Genomic DNA, 16771 nt, shown 5'->3' with positions numbered 1-16771 from the left:
ATAAACTGTATATATATATATATATATATATATATATATATATATATATATATATACATATATACACACACACACACACATATATATATGTATATATATGTATATATTTTATTAATCTGAGGAAAGACATTTATATTGTGAATTTATTTTCCCATCAGAAATTTAAAATTATAACATCTACTTACCAACCCAACACAGTTGCTTAAAGCCACTTTAGTTGTACTATGTTGATCTTGCAAGTATCCTGTGTAATGACAGTTGTCTAAAAAATCATGTTTCCACTGGGGTCCATCTTTCCCCCAATATTCTACTGTAAAATGTTTGGACACAAAATCTGTGTTGAGAGTCAAGTTTAGGTGAAAGTGCTTGCCATAGGCTGAAAGTTTAAAAAATAACTTAGATACTGCCTGTTGTGGATCGAAAGGGTCCATACTCCGTCTTCTCCTGGAGTGCTTATCATTCTTCACAGTAAAGCTGAGAAAAGCTCCATTTTGATCAACCCTTATTGGAATAGTTAGCTGGTAGTGTTCTAGATAAGTCAGGAATTCCTCTTTGTAATCACAAGGCAGAGAATCCAGAAAAAACACATGGAAGAAAAGAAAATTTAACAGAACAAAGAAGTAGCAGTATAAACAACAACTATATTGCTTAAAACTATGTATCATTATATGTGAGGTATGGACAAAAAATGTTATATTAAACAAAAACGAAAGAGCAGAAGTTTAAAATCTCAAAATAAATTAAGTTCCAAATATTCCATTCCTTAAAAAAAATTCTAAAATTATTTTGAAAGGCTATTTTTCTTTTTTAAATCTAATTTTAAAGACATGAATTCTAAAAGCTAAATTCTACAGTAAATATGAATATTTTATATTGAAACAAAAAACAGTGAAAAGTACACATATGTAAAAGAACAGAATTTCATTCAGATAAAATATGTTTATGAAAGTTATCCAAAATAGTTTATATAGAATCTCTACAGTCTTGTAGAATTTTTTTCTTTTTTTTAAAAATTATCAGTCACAATGTAAAATACAGCAGCCACTTTGGAAAACGGTCTGGCAGTTCCTCAAAAAGTTAAACATGGAACTACCACCTGACCCAGCAATTCCACTCTTAGGTATTTTTACAAGAGAAATGAAAATGTACATCAACACAAAAACTTGTACATGAATGTTCATAGCAGCATTATTCATAATAGCCAAAAGAGGTAAATAACCCAAATGTCCATCAATTGACAAATGAATAATAATTATAACAATAATAATTATTGTTATAATAATACATGGTATATTCATACAACAGATTATTCTACAACAGAAAGAAATGCAGTACTGATACATGGTATGACGTGAATGCCTTCATAATCAAAGTTCATTATCTAAGACTATAAAAACACTATGCTAAGTGAAAGGAACCAGTCACATAGAATTCCATTTATATAAATATACAGAATAGGCAAATCTCTGCAGAGAGAAATAGGTTAGAGGTTGCCTAGGGCTGGGGGTAAGTTGGTTTGGAGGGAACTGGGGAGTGACTGTCAATGATTTCAGAGTTTCTTTTTTGGGTAATGAAAATGTTCTAAAATTGCTTGTGATGATAGTTGTACAACTCTGTGAATATACTATAAACCACTGAATTGTATACTTTAAATGGGTGATTACATGGTATGTATACTATATCAAAATAAAGTTGTTTAATAATTATCAGATTGACAAAAAATTCAGAGGACTATTAAATATATTTTCCTCACTTAGGTGTACTAAATATTACCAATCTACCTTCTTAACCACATCTTCCTTTAGCTAAGTTTATCACTAAGGTGGAACCAAATGTCTGCAAATTGCTTCACTGTCTACACATGAAGTTCATCCACAAATATAAACTCCCATGAAACCATGACCAAATGGAAAAAAAACTGAAAAATAATATTTATTTCACTTCTCATAAATAAGAGTTTATACTAAATGCTATGGCTTTGTTGATCTACTTTGAGAGCCACATTTTGTACATATGGACTTCTAGATATATACATCAATCTATAATAGCCTTGAAAATCTGGCTCATCAGCACCAAAAAAATGAACTATACATTCATGGGAGGAGAATCCAAAAGGTATGCTTTCAATAATTCCATAAGAATTGGACTGGTCCATGGAAAACAAAATGACCTTCACTCCTGGGACCTCTGTTAAGATCTTTTCTATGATATGAAGTTCAATTTTACAGATTAAAATTATAGGGACCTATGGGTTAGAATCTGAAAAGTTGAACTTCTTATAACTCTTACTCTTTTATCTAGTTTCCAGTCCTTATATCAGAATTCTTAAGTTTGGAAACATATTTTTCCACTAAGGGTCCATATTAGAAGGATCTTATATCAGAATTTGCCTGCTTTCTTGCTCTTTTGCAAGAAAAACCTTTGGATTCCTTTTGAACATGACCTTGCCTGTAAATACTGGCAATGAGTAACCCTATTAAAGTTTAGAATTCAGAGGAAGAGGCCTAGGTGTATCATCTTCTAAGAAAGACCAGTCAACTCTAAAATGCACTGGATATTAAATACTAGTAGGACAAGTTAAACAAACTCTTTTAGAGTCATTAACATTTATGAAACTAGCACTGAATTGACACAGTAGGCCTCCGCTCCTACCAGCATACATCCCAAAGAAAATGTTCATCCAAACTAAATATTCAGAGTCTTTTCTTGTAAGATAAATAGCAACGTTTTTTTTGTCAGTTTCAAAAGCAGGAATCCTACCTTGAGAACTGTATGAAAGCCTGTGGTCACTATGAAATTCCGATGAAGCCATGACGAGGCTCAAAATCCAGGTCAACGTCTTCCACAAAATTTCCATAATTTAGAAAACTGGATGATTTTTTAGAGGGCTACCTATGCGCTAGAGAGTCAATACCATGCCAAAATCGAAGCATAACAATTTTATTTCTTTAATACTTCTTGCAGATTAGTTATTAGATATTCCACTGTTTAACGGGTATTTTTTTCCAACATCCCGTACTTTCTTCTGTATCTGGATTCATTTTCTCAGTCCAAAATGAAAAAGATAATGATGGTAAAATTTTCACAAGCAGAGCATTAGGCTGATTAGTCACTAAAGTATGGCCATTTTTTAACCTAGAAAAAAAAAATTTAAGTTAACTGAAAAATATTCTGAATGGACAGATCTATATCGTTGAATGCTTGCCAAAGGACATACTACAAAATAACATAATTAAATCAAACCATTGTTGTCCTTTAGTTTAAATAAACATTCACAAGACTAAATACCAAATTAGAAACCTAAATGGTTAGCAGGATAATGCCAAAGCTACTTAATAATCAAAGAAGGAACCCGAAGAGGATTATAAAAATTCTTTTTAAAACTTTGAAGATAACAATGTATGGGTATAGTGACTAACCTTTTGATAAAATAAAAACTAGGCTGACTTTACAAAGATAATTTTGTGAAAGTGATAAACAGTATGTGATTGCATTCCTTAACATGCTTTTCAGTACACTGCTGTCCAGAGATTGATTTGTTGCTTTATGAGGCACCTATCTTTTTTTTCTTACAGAGTAGATCTACAAATACACAGTGGCATTAAGCAGCTGTCTGTGAAAACTCAGTAGCATAAACTAAACTTCTGAAAAGTTGAACCATATTTACTGTAACCCTTGACTTTATCTGGAAGTCTTTTATGACTCATAAAGCAACACATATGAGACAATTTAAACTATCTAGAATGTAACTGTAAAGAAAAGTAGTTCATTTTCTGAAAAGAAGTTTTAAAAATTCAATTCAGGTATCACAACAGATTTCATGTCCCATCTCACGTACTTTTCTTTCGACTTACAATTTCAGAGTCCATGAATTCACGTTTTATACAGAACACTGACATACTTGGCTACCTAATTTCCCAGCACATAGCACTTTAGAATAAGAAAATAACAACGGGACTAGAAACTAGCTCAGTAAAAGCACAAACGTGACAAAAAAAGAGGAAAAACTACAAAGTAGTTTTAGAAGCCCAAGCAATACAGTTGGAGCTAAAGACAAATAGCCCTTATGTAGCTTAATAGTTCATATTGTATATTACGACTGTGGTACAGCTGAATATCTGATATTCAAAATACTATGCCTGAGTCAGGAATAAAAGGTTAAATTACTTTTAATAATGTAACTTATTGTTATGACAGAGAAGTATACAAAAGATACTAGATTTTCATCCCAAGACCCTAATACATGGGATTATCATATAATAAATCCTTACATATTTGTTGATTGAAAAAAATGGATGAGTAAATGAATGAATTAATTAATAGTGATTAGAATAAAATCAATTTAGGGATATTAAAGGATATTTAAGATTAACTGTAAACTTAACTTATTTGGAATACTTCATTCCCTATAGTGCTAGAAATATTGTTATTACAACATATAAAACAACCACAACCATTTAAAGTTCCTTACATCTGTGTCTATAAATTATTAAACTGCTAAACCTTGGAAAAACTAATTCATTAATCAAAAACTGTTGTTTTACAATGTTTTAAAAATGATGCTATAATAACATGGGGATAAGAAAAGATTAAGACGCAATCTTTGCCCTTTAGGAACTCATAATCTAAGGAACAAAGAAAAAACTCAAGACAGGCTGATATATGCCATAATAAAGTTATAAAAGGTATTAGAGGAGATCAGATGAGGGAGATGACTTCTGAGTCTGATGGGTGAAGGAAAGTTTATGAAAAAAAGTAACATTTCAGATAGACTCTGGAAGATGAACAGAATTTCACAAGTCAAACTTCTGGGGGCAACCATTACAAATTAAAGAAACAGAGTCCACAAAGTCTAGATGGAAAGAAAAAAATGGAAAATATTATTAGTAATAATAGTAAGTTTGGTTCCTACGCAGAAGACTAACAGGTAATAATATCTAGAAAGGTAGTTTAAGGTCAGGTCCAAAAATAAAGAGAACTTTAAATATATGTTACTTCTTTTAATATTCACAGCAATCTTGTAAAGCAGGTATTATTGTCCCTGTGTCAGGAAGATGGCCCCAATGATCGTTCCTCCTAAAATCCATGCCCTTCTGTAACCCCCTTCCTTTGAGTAATTTGATCCTAACTAATATAATACCGCAAAGGTGAGGGGATGTCACTTCAATGATTAGATTACAACAGATTCTGACTTCATCTTAACAGTAGACTCCCTTGTCGGGCTTTGATGAAACAAACTGCCATATGGAGAGGCTCACATGGCAAGGAACTGAGAGCAGCCTTCAGATAACCACTGGCTAGGAAATGAGGCCCTCAATGCAATAGCTTGCAAGAAACTAAATCCTGAATATGTGAGCTTAGAAGCATATGCCTCCCCAATCAAGTGTTCTGTGGTGACCTTAGTCCTTGCCAACACCTTGACTGCAGCCCCGTGAGAGACTCTGAAGCACAAGATAGAGCTAAGCCATGCCCAGACTCCTGAACCACAGAAACTGTTAGTTAATAAATGTGTGTTGTTTTAAGCCACTAAGTTTATGGTGATATTCTTTGCACCAATTGATAACTAATACAGCTGCCAATTTACAGGTAAAGAAGCTGAAGCTCATAGTGGCCACATAGCTTGAAAACAGCAGAGCCCAGAGTCGTACATAAGACTATCTGACTCTAAAGTCTAAATTCTTTCTATTATATCACGCTTCCATTTTAAGTCACTGTAACTTAAATATACAATAGCAGTTGCATACAACCAGTATCAAAATAGATATTCATAAATGATACGTTAATTAACATGAAATTTTAAGCAACTTGATACACAATAACTGTTTCATCTCAAAATTTCTTCTACAATGATTTAGGCAAAACAACAGGCAGTATATGTCTTTTCACAGGCAAGAATCTATAAAGAGATTAAATCACACCGTCATTCAATAACAACACAGTTGACCCTTGAACAACATGTGAGCCAGGGGTACTGACCTTCTGCAAAAATCTGAATATTACCTACAGTTGGCCCTCTACACACATGGTTTCTCCATAACAGATTCAACCAATCAAGGATAGTGTATTACTGTAGTATTATTATTGAAAAAAATCCTTATATATGTGGACTTGCAGTTCAAACCAGTGTTGTTCAAGGGTCAACGGTAAAGAAAATAATCCAGTTATCTTGATTCCCAACCTACTTATGTACAGTCTCCAGCTCCTTAACAGTTGCTTCATGAACATTTACTCTTCATTTTTTTTTCAGATCACTTGAGTGTTTTACATAAAAATGTCTGACATTAAGTGAGTCCCTCATATACTTTAATCTTCCTTTAAAGAGGAATATATAATTAACACATTCGAGTTAATTTCTAGTAGTGGTGACAGATTTGTACTGAATCACATTCATCCTTTTGTCCTATTTTCCTGGGCTCTGAAACTGACAAACTTACAATATAATTACCTGGGTTTAGGGAACAACTCTTTTTTTCCCCTTGAGAAATTTCCTGCTCTTCACAGTTTTTTAACCTCCACTCTTAACATTACTAGCACTGTCCTATAAATGCCCAAGTTAAGTAAGCCAGTAGCCTTGAAAGAAAAGGTAGTATGTAACTACCTGGTCAAAAGTACACTAACATTTGATTTAAGGACCTGCAGTAAAAAGAGCACTGATGCATAATAGAAAGGGCAGGAGCTTTGAAGTTAAACAAACCAGAGCTACAGCCTTGGTTCCACCACTAGCTACAGTATCTGGCACATGGGCACTCAATAAATTGGAGTTTCTTTCTCCTTTCTCACTCCTTCCTTCCTTTCCCACATTTTTCAAGCCTCTAATGCCAGTGAGGAAACTTAACAATAAGTAAACGAGTGGGCTCAAGTTCAACTAAAAACAACAACAACTACCATATCTAACCACTCTTAGTTACCTACACAATAAAAATGAAAGGGTGAAACTACTTTCTGATACCTACTGAAGAAGTTAATCTGGACATCATAAACAAATATGTATAGGTACTAACGTATCCAGATATAGTTTCCAAAATCCAGATTGATATTAAAATAGTACATAATTACCCAGAAATCATAATGCATTAACTCCTTACATTGTACAGCAGAAGCATTAAGCTGTGGAAAGCACAAAGGTTTTGAGTCCTGTCTTGACTACAGGTTACTTAACTTTTATAGATGAGATGTTTCCTAGATTACACATGATGTAAAGTGTTCACATACTTCATTTTAATGGTTAAATAAATATTAGTCCCCTTCGCCTTGTTATCTGACTCATCACTTTTCAAAAGCCTTCCTTCAAAAAGTTTCATGTTCCTCCTTCCCTTAAATGTGGAATGGTTGGATATGATGATGGAATCAATCAACTAGATTGTATTGTCTTTTAGAGCAAACAGTAAAGAATTTAAGTCATGGTAACTGGGCTCACAACTATTTTAAATTTGAAAACAGAATCAAAACTTCCACTTTACATTGATTTCACATAGGCGTTTTTCCCTAAGACAAATGCACCAACCAGTAGAGTTAAGGGATCATTTAACAGCTTCCATGGATCAAAGCTACACTAAGTAGAAATAAGATCAGACAACTTGCACTTTAGTGATTCCCTCAGTAGTCTGCCCTTGTTGAAGGGTACTTACTTGTCTTTTTCCTCTATCATCTTTACTTCCCACTCAAATGATCTAGGAGTAGCCAAGTAACAATTTCCTTTCATGAACTATCATTATGGAGCTAAAGAACATGTATAACATCCTTCTCGACTTCTTTCATTCATCTTAACTCTGGATATTTCTTTTAAAGCCGATTTCGTCTTCACAGAGGAAGCAACAATACTATGCTTCCTTCAGGTACTCAATTTTTATATGTGAAAATTAACTTTTCATCTCATTTTCCATTTATTCACTCAACAAATATTTATTGTCACCTACCATATGCCAAGGCTTGAAGTACAAAAGTTTCCAGATCAGATATAAATTTTGCAAGTTTGGTTTCCGAGGAAAGGTACAGTTAAAGAAACTTAAAACTTACTAACAAGAAAAGCAAATAAGCCAAAAGCAAAAATACAAAATATTATTCTACAAAAATCAAGGCCAAAATTACATATAGTCCCAAACTGTTTTTTTCCAGATGGCAAGTTAAATATACGTTATCCGTATTATAACTTCTCTCCTGAAAAACAGAAACACCTTTTTCTCTTGACGTTAGCTCAAAATGTTGATAATCAGCTATGCCCTTTGGTAGAACCAAGAGAGCTAACCACTTCTTCCACCTTTTACTCTTCCCCCACCAAATGTTCCAAAGAATGTGCTACTAACTCTCTTAATATGTTAACTCTCTTTATTCTCTCACGAAAGTCACACGTAGGGTAAGATTTGGCATAGAGGCCCATCCACTAGTAGTTACTAATGGTTGCCAAGGAAATGAAGAGGAAGTGGTAAGAGTAGACAAGAGTAGGAATTAATCTTACACGTATTGGCCCAGTCATGAAAAATATTAAAGTATTTCAGGTCTTGAGGGTAGAGGTTTTTGCCCTTGAGAATCACAAAAATATTAATACCACCATACAGATTTCATTTGCCGCCATTTGTGAGAAATGAATGAAGTTGATTTGTTTGAAATCAACTTATTTGCCTCTACAGCTATTCCTTAAAAGCCCAAAACACCAATGATCACATATAAACACTAAATTAATATAAACCAGAACTGCAGCTACCACTTTGGTGAAACACAGGAAAACAATTATCTCTCAAAATTAATTTTCTCAATTTCAACTACACCAGTTTTATGTTACCTTTCTTTCTCTGTCATGAATTTTGAGAGCTATCATTCACACATCTAAGTTTCAGTCTAATCAACATAAGCTAAAAAAGGAAAGGAAAAAAAAATTGTCCAAGAAATTTGAACCTAAAGGAATATGTTGGAAATCACACTCCAGTGTGTTTTTAAAAGTTCCAAGCAATAGTTCAGTTTCCCCTTTCCTCCCTCGTTCTGCACACCCTCGCCCACCCACCCCCATCCCACTTCACCCAGACAGAGGGTAACAGTCTGAGCTGCCCTGGTTGAGTTGATCCTAAAGTTAACATTCAGCAGCCCATTTCCAGACAGCAGCGCTAAATCTATTTGGATAAAACGCGTGTGACCCAGACAGTTGGCATTTGGCCCAAACGCGTTGCACCGGCAGCTCAAATAAAAACAAGAGTAAGAAACTCACTCTCTTGTTCCCTCTCAGTGCGCTTTCTCACTCTCTTGCTCTCTTTGCCTCCAGTACAACAAGGAAAGAAATTACCAAAGACAGGAATTGTAGTACACATTATCTGAAGGCAGCTTTCCAATAAACCCTCCAGCACAAACCCCTCCCCAATCTTTGAACTTTGATCCCATATACCATATATACAGACATACCCGATATTCAAGGCTCCGGAGGGTTATGAGTCTAGCACGTCCCAAGTGGCCAAAAGTAAATCAAAAACACACATTTCCATCTCTTTGATTAGCCTATTAAGAGCTTAACATATCTAGAGCATCGGGACTATAGCTACCACATTAATTCTGCCCTCTGAGCCCAGGCATAAAATATGCACTTGTCTGACTACTTAAGACACTGACTTGAAACTATAAAATGCAGAAGGTTTTTCTTTAAGAAAACTGAAAATCAGATTAAAATACACATCATTATTACTTTCCCGATTACTATTTGGTGATTAAAGACCACAAAAATCATCATCAAGTCATACTTCACAAAACATGTCTATTTGTATAATAAACGTATATTTTTTTGCATCATAAAATATTTGCAAGACCCAGAATTCTCCAACCCCCGACTAGTCTGGAGTTAAAAGATTTCTATCTGTAAAATGAGTTCAGTCAAGCTCACTCATTGCCATTTAAAAAAAAAAAAAAAAAAGAAAAAAAAGAAAAAAAAAACCACACAGAAAAAAGTTTCCTACGCGTTATTCGGAAGACAAGCAAAGCACAAGTTTTAATTTAAAAAAAAAAAAAAAGGTTTCATTGAATATTGTGAAGTCTTCCTTACCGTTTTCATCTTCAAATTCTGATAAAAAGTAAGTTTCAAACAATAGAGATTGCACTGGACGACTCACGTACTCCCTCTCCTCTTTTTTTTTTTTTCTGCCCCCCTTTGCAAAGCCACAGCAGTGAGTTAGTTATTCTGCAGCCAGAATAAAACCCTATAGTCTGGCTAACCCGGGCTTTAGAGAACGGACTTTCCGATTTGGCAGAAAAAGAGATGCCTTCAATACATCCAGGCTATCATCCTGAGATGCTGCCTTTGCAAACCCCCTTTCTCTCCCGCACCCCCTCCCTCCAAAAAAAAAAAGGGGGGGGAAGAAAAAAAAGAAAGGAAGGAAGGGAAAAAAAAGACTTATTGGGGGTGGAAGTGGTGCCCTCTCTTCCTGGACAGCTTAGTGCCTTTGCTATGCAAATAACATGTGAAGAGCATCAAAAGGTATCAGGAGAAAAGAAGACAAGAGGAGCAGGAAGGGCAGCAAAGTTTTGTTGAAGTAGCCCTAGATCTCACTACCGGCCCCCAGCCAACTTGAATTGCAGCAGTAGAAAATTTTGGCAGCTTTTCCTCGGAGGCAGAGCACACTGACGTCAGTCTGCAGATGTGCCGGGCTGCGTCGGGTGCGCATGTGTCCTGGGTCGTCACGTGGAGGGGGAGGGGAGGTAGAGGTACAATCGGGGTAACCAACTACCAGCCATTCAGAAGGGTTTAGACAATGTCAACTTTTCCACCCTGTGAATGAGAGAAATTCTGGCCCTTCTAACCTCAATCCCCTTCCCCACTCCGCCTCTTTTCCTCCTCCTCCTCTAACCTCTTTTAGAAATTCTAGCCTGGTTTGTGATTAGTTGTTTCTTGGAAGAGGGAAGGGGGAGGGAGGATGAATGGCTTTAGATGAACTAATGTCACTGTTAAGATCTGTAGTGCCCTTCTCCGTGTATTTTTTTTTAAAGTCCACGCAACAATAATGTTAAAAGTTGCACATAAACAGTGTGTTTGAGGAAACTATAGTAAACTTCAATCAGTGGCAGATTTCAAGACTCGGTAGCTACATGTGCACAAAATGCCTTTTTTTGTTTGTTTGTTTGTTTTCTAATATGCCTCAACAAGTAAAATTGCCACCAAAAGGGAAAGTAGACTAAAATAAACTAAGACCAGCACACTTTCCATCTGATTACTGACTTCAGGTTATGCGGGGCTTTAGAAGAAAAAAAAAAAAAAAAGTAGAAGTGGGGGAGGGGGGGCGGGGGAAGAGAGAGAAGCTTGCATTATTTCCAGATGAGGGTGAGACTGGATGGTGTTTTAAAGTGCAACCGGGGAAAGCTACAAGTGGAGCGTATTTTTTTTAATACAGTATGTTGAATGAAACTTCAATGACTGCCCAAATGAAAATAAGTTCTAAATCAGACCCCAAGGGTGGGTGGGGGGGCAGGAACCCTGCTACTATCTCAAGATAAACAAACAAAACCTCAAAACTGGTTTTTCAAGCTTCCCAATCCCACCCCTCCCCCCCAACTCCATACACACCAGCTGCCAGTCCATACTTTAAGGATAAAACACGGCTACTACGTAGCACTTTCACTTTCATTTGCTGGGAGAAAGCTACTAGCATTAAACTGTGGGGAAATGCCCAAATATGTTTTCCATGTCCTAAGCAAGCAAACAAAGTCTGGCACACAAATCGGAAACAGGAAAAAATGTGAAAATAGCTCAGGACAAATGTTGCCTTTCAGCGGTGTAATCTGCTGCATCATTTATCTGCCTCTACGGTTGAGAGTAGGGTAGGGAGAGGTTTAAAAGTTTCCGACGGGGGGGCGGGGGGGAGGGGCTCGTAATTGACGCCTTGAAATTCCAGCAGTTAACGCCAAGTCAATTTCCGATGGCCAGAACCAGAAAGGGGAATTGGACCGGAGGGAAGGGGACAGGGAGGAGGACCTTTATGAATACCAGCTCTTAAGTTTCAAGCTTCTGTTAACATTATTGCTTATTTGATTTTTTTTTCCTTCCTACACCGGAGGTAGTAGGTGTAATTCTTCTGGTGAATACATGAATAGTTGGCTAAAAGAAGGCATGAATCAGACTGAGAACATCCAAGAATACAGTTATTTCCATTCTTTTTTGAGGACTGAAAGGGGAAAGCATCTGTCCACAGTCAATAGTCCTCACCTTGACCTTAATCTGTAGTATCTAGCTCAATTCTATTCAAAATGTAGAAATATGACCTGTGGTTGGAATTGACAGTTTTAAATAAAGGTGATTCACATGGAGAGATATGGATATAGATATATAGATATAGATATTTGCATTAAAATACACAAGATGGCTAATCTCATAGCAATAGTTGTAAATACTAAAAATAAGTGTGGGCACAGAGCTGGTTTAGCATCAAACCACCCTTTAAATAGTTGTTGAAACTTATCCTGAATTTTTTAAAAACTGGTAGTAGATAGACATAGCCAGCAGAGAAAACTAAAATTAATGTGTGAGTAGTAATCATCTGTATAAGCTGACTGAAAAGTTTTTACTCTCAACTAAGACAAACTACCTTAGGAAGTAGCAGCATTGTAAAGGAAAGGAGCTTATTCAATGAGAAGTGGACTTTGGCTAATTACTTATTCAAAGAGTGCCATCCTGTGTCTAAACAGAGTAATGAAAAATTTCCCAGAGATTCCTTTTCTCCAAATGACTAAATCAAGAAAAACTATGAGTTAGGGTGAAAAATTATCAGCATGAGAATTGATGAATTCTCAATTTAACTTTGTATGTGTGTATATGTGTGTGTGTAAGTGTACATTTTCACTGCATTACAGAAAATTCAGACACATTCAAAAGAAGAAAAATAGTACAATGAATCTCAATGTATCCATTATCCAGTTTCAATAAGTGTCAAACCAGACCAGTTTTTCCCCATTACTTGTTCCACCCCACTGGATTACCTTAAAGCCAATGTCAGATAACATTCTGTTGCATCCATTAAATATTTACCTGTATTTCTAAACTATAAGGACTAAAAAAATAACCACTACTATACCACTATGACTCTTAAAACAATAATAATTCCTTAATTTTGTCAAATAGATTTCCTCAATTGCAAATAAAGGTTTAAAAAAAACATTTTTATTGGAATCAGGATCTATACATTGCATTAGGTTGATCTCTTATGTCTTTAAAAACTTCTTATTGAAGTAGAATATTCATAAAGTACATAAATATATAATTTGATGAAAAGTTTTGTGTAATGAATTTTCACAAACAGAACCTACCCATGTAACCGTCTAACTCAATCTATTGGCTCCTCCTCATTTCTTATCTTGCAATACAAATGCTATATTAATATCTTGCCATCCTAATATTATATACAGCATGGAAGTGTTTTAGTGCACTACACAGGCATTATTTCTTAATTGAATTATATGAAACAAATTTAAATCAAACCCTGAATGAATTTAAGTTGCAATAGAAATTCTTTGAAAAAATTTTCCTCCAGCTTTCCTTCTCATTCTCTGTTTAATTAAGAAATGAAGGGGGTGTGGGGATGGGGGAGGGATGGACTGGGAGTTTGGGGTTTGGTAGATGCAAACTATTACATATAGAATGGATAAACAACCCGGTCCTACTGTATAGCACAGGGAACTACATTCAACATCCTGTGATAAACCGTAATGGAAAAGAATAGAAAAAGAGTGTATACAATTAAAGCACTCACCTCTCAGTGGGAGACACCTTGGCTTTAAAAAAATAAATAAAAATAAATTTAAAAAAGAAATGAAGATTATGGGCAAAGTGGAGGTGATAGGAAACCCCCTACCTAAAAAAAGCTTTGCTATCAGTCTTTAGAAATCAAATTAAATATAAATGAATGGGCCCTTTCAGGAAATCAAAGATGGAATAAGTGGAAATATGGGAGAGGAAGGAACTTGTATATATGTATGCCTGAATGCATGTGTGTATTTATTTCAGAGACTGAGAAACAGAAAGGCAGAAGAGACTGAGAGTCAAAGAATAGGGACTGAGAACATTTTACAGGTAAGAATAAACTTCTACCTTACAATTTTTTAATATATTAGCATGCACTTTAATTTTTTTTTAGTTAAAAACCAAGGCATGTCTTAAAATTAGACTGTTCTCTTGTATTTTCAGAAAAAAATGAGATGAAGAATTCTGATTTTATGCTTGTTTGAAATTATTAAATTGGAGCAGGTGACTATCTCTAAAGATGATGAGTTTTGAATTTACCTCCCAGACATTAAAACCAGATTCAATACACAAAATATTTTATTCTTTCAATGAGACTGGATTTGAATTTGACATAGTTAAAATAAATATTTTCTAATCTTTTGAAAGACTATTATAGGGTTTCTTAAGTAATGTGCAAAGGCTCAAAGCATAAAGGAAAAGATTGATAAGTTTAAATTTATTAAATGAAAATTTTAAAAACATTAAAAAGTGAAAATATAAGCCAGAAAGTGGGAGAAAAATTTGTAACACATATAAATGAATCATAATAAATATCGAGAATATTGAAGGAACTCTCACAAATCTATAAGGGACAGCCCCAAAAAAATAAAAAATAAGAAAATGGCATAAACAGGAGAGTTGAAGGAGAAAAAACCTAATGACGAATAAATGAGAATGAAATGTTCAATTTTGCTAGCAATCATGGAAATGGAAATGTTTCTCTTTCATCAGAGTGGCAAAAATGTTAAAATTTGATAATAGCAACTGTTTGGGAGGATTGGGCAAATGGAATATCTAGTATATTGTTGTTTGGTTTTTTCCCTTTCTTTTTTTCTTATTTATTTATTTATTTATTTTAATTTTTATTTTATACTGGAGTATAGTTGATTAACAATGTTGTGTTAGTTTCAGGTATACAGCAAAGTGATTCAGTTATACATATACATGTATCTATTCTTTTTCCAAGTTCTTTTCCCATTTAGGTTATTACAGAATATTGAGCAAAGTGCCCTATGCTATACAGTAGGTCCTTTTTGGTTATCTGTTTTAAATATAGCAGTGTGTATATGTCAATCCCAAACTCCCAATCTATCCCACCTACCCACCCTCCCTCCCTGGTAACTGTAAGTTCATCCTCTAAGTCTGTGAGTCCGTTTCTGTTTTGTAAATAAGTTCATTTGTATCATTTTTTTTAGATTCTGCATATAAGTGATATATGATATTTGTCTTTCTCTGTCTGACTTAACTTCACTTAGTATGATTATCTCCACGTCCATCCATGTTGCTGCAAATAGCATCATTTCATTCTTTTTAATGGTTGAGTAATATTCCATTGTATATATATACCACATCTTCTTTATCCATTCATCTGTCGATAGACATTTAGGTTGCTTCCATGTCTTGGCTATTGAAAACAGTGCTGCAACGAACATTGTGGGTGCATGTATCCTTCTGAATTATAGTTTTCTTCATATATATGCCCAGGAGTGGGATTGCAGGATCATATGGTAGCTCTGTTTTTAGTTTTTTAAGGAACCTCCATACTGTTCTCCATAGTGGCTGCACCAATTTACATTCCCACCAACAGTGTAGGAGGGTCCCCTTTTCTTGACACTCTCTCCAGCATTTATTGTTTGTAGACTTTTTGATGATGGCCATTCTGACTGGTGTGAGGTGATATCTAACATAGCATTGATGGAAGTGTAAATTAAGTGCAAACACCACAAAGAACAAATTTGGCAATATCTAATACAGAGGAAGATGTGCATCTTTGACCCAGCTATTTCATTTTTAAATATATAACCTTACAAGATTCTTGCACATGAGAATCCCCATTAATAATTAAGGCAACACTATGTGTAGCAGTGAATAAATGGAAACAACCTAAATGATTATCAATAGGGGACAAAACAGCTGTGATCCATTTCTACAATGGAGTATTATTTGGCAGTTAAATGATGAACAAAATCCACACATGTCAACATGGGTAAATTATATAACATTAATTTGAAATGCTGCAATAGGATACATTATGATTCAAACTGGGATAGGCTGTATATATATGATAATTTATATAAAGTTTTAATTATAAATATTTTTAACACCAAATATATATCTCAAACTTACCAAAGTATGCAGAGGAAGAACATATGGTATCTTGATCATAGTTACCTGGCAGAGAAAGAAGAGGATGCAATTAAGGAGGAGCACAAAGTGAGAATCAACTAAATCTATAAAATTTTGTTTGAGAAACAAAACAACCTGAATTATTATCATAAAATGTTAACACCTGCTAGTACTTCCCTGGTGGCTCAGTGGTTGGGAATCCGCCTGCCAATGCAGGAGACACGGGTTTGAGCCCTCGTCTGGGGTGATCCTGCATGCCACGGAGCAACTAAGCCCATGTTCCACAACTGCTGAGCCTGTGCTCTAGAGCCTGCAAGCCACAACTACTGAGCCTGCGTGCCACAACTACTGAAGACCACACTCCTAAATCCCGTGCTCCACAACAAGAGAAGCCACTCAATGAGAAGCCTGCGCACCACAACGAAGAGTAGTCCCTGCTTGCCACAAGTAGAGAAAGCGCACGAGCAGCAATGAAGACCCAATGCAGCCAAAAATGAATGAAGAAAGAAAGGAAGGAAGGGAAGGAGGGAGGGAGGGAGGGAGAGAGAGAGAGAGTGTGAGAGAGATAGGGAGAGAGAGGGAGGGAGGGAGGGAGGGAGAGAGAGGGGGAGGGGGGGAGAGAGAGAGAGAGAAGAAAGAAAGAAAGAAAGAAAGAAAGAAAGAAAGAAAGAAAGAAAG

At 35.3% G+C, this 16771-nt stretch overlaps 2 protein-coding genes across 2 annotated transcripts in view; both read right to left on the bottom strand.

The window, feature by feature from the left end:
* Nucleotides 1-10715, bottom strand: part of ADAMTS6 (ADAM metallopeptidase with thrombospondin type 1 motif 6) — a 274021-nt gene extending 263306 nt beyond the window's left edge. The window contains exons 1-3 of the mRNA XM_027101008.1: nt 10022-10715; nt 2761-3135; nt 186-550 (exon numbers count right to left, since the gene is read on the bottom strand). Of these exons, the coding sequence (XP_026956809.1) occupies nt 186-550; nt 2761-2857 (462 nt within the window). The 5' untranslated portion in view covers nt 2858-3135; nt 10022-10715. The remainder of the gene's footprint in view (nt 1-185; nt 551-2760; nt 3136-10021) is intronic.
* Nucleotides 3023-16771, bottom strand: part of CENPK (centromere protein K) — a 56690-nt gene continuing 42941 nt past the window's right edge. Inside the window, exons 10-11 of the mRNA XM_027101017.1 lie at nt 16094-16138; nt 3023-3135 (exon numbers count right to left, since the gene is read on the bottom strand). Coding sequence (XP_026956818.1) covers nt 3106-3135; nt 16094-16138 — 75 coding nt within the window. The 3' untranslated portion in view covers nt 3023-3105. The remainder of the gene's footprint in view (nt 3136-16093; nt 16139-16771) is intronic.

Source organism: Aethalodelphis obliquidens, unplaced genomic scaffold (genome assembly GCF_003676395.1).
Source record: "Aethalodelphis obliquidens isolate GAN/ISIS:26980383/991018 unplaced genomic scaffold, ASM367639v1 scaffold4, whole genome shotgun sequence".
In the NCBI taxonomy this organism is placed as follows: Eukaryota; Metazoa; Chordata; class Mammalia; order Artiodactyla; family Delphinidae; genus Aethalodelphis; species Aethalodelphis obliquidens.
This window is presented reverse-complemented; position numbering and strand designations above follow the sequence as displayed.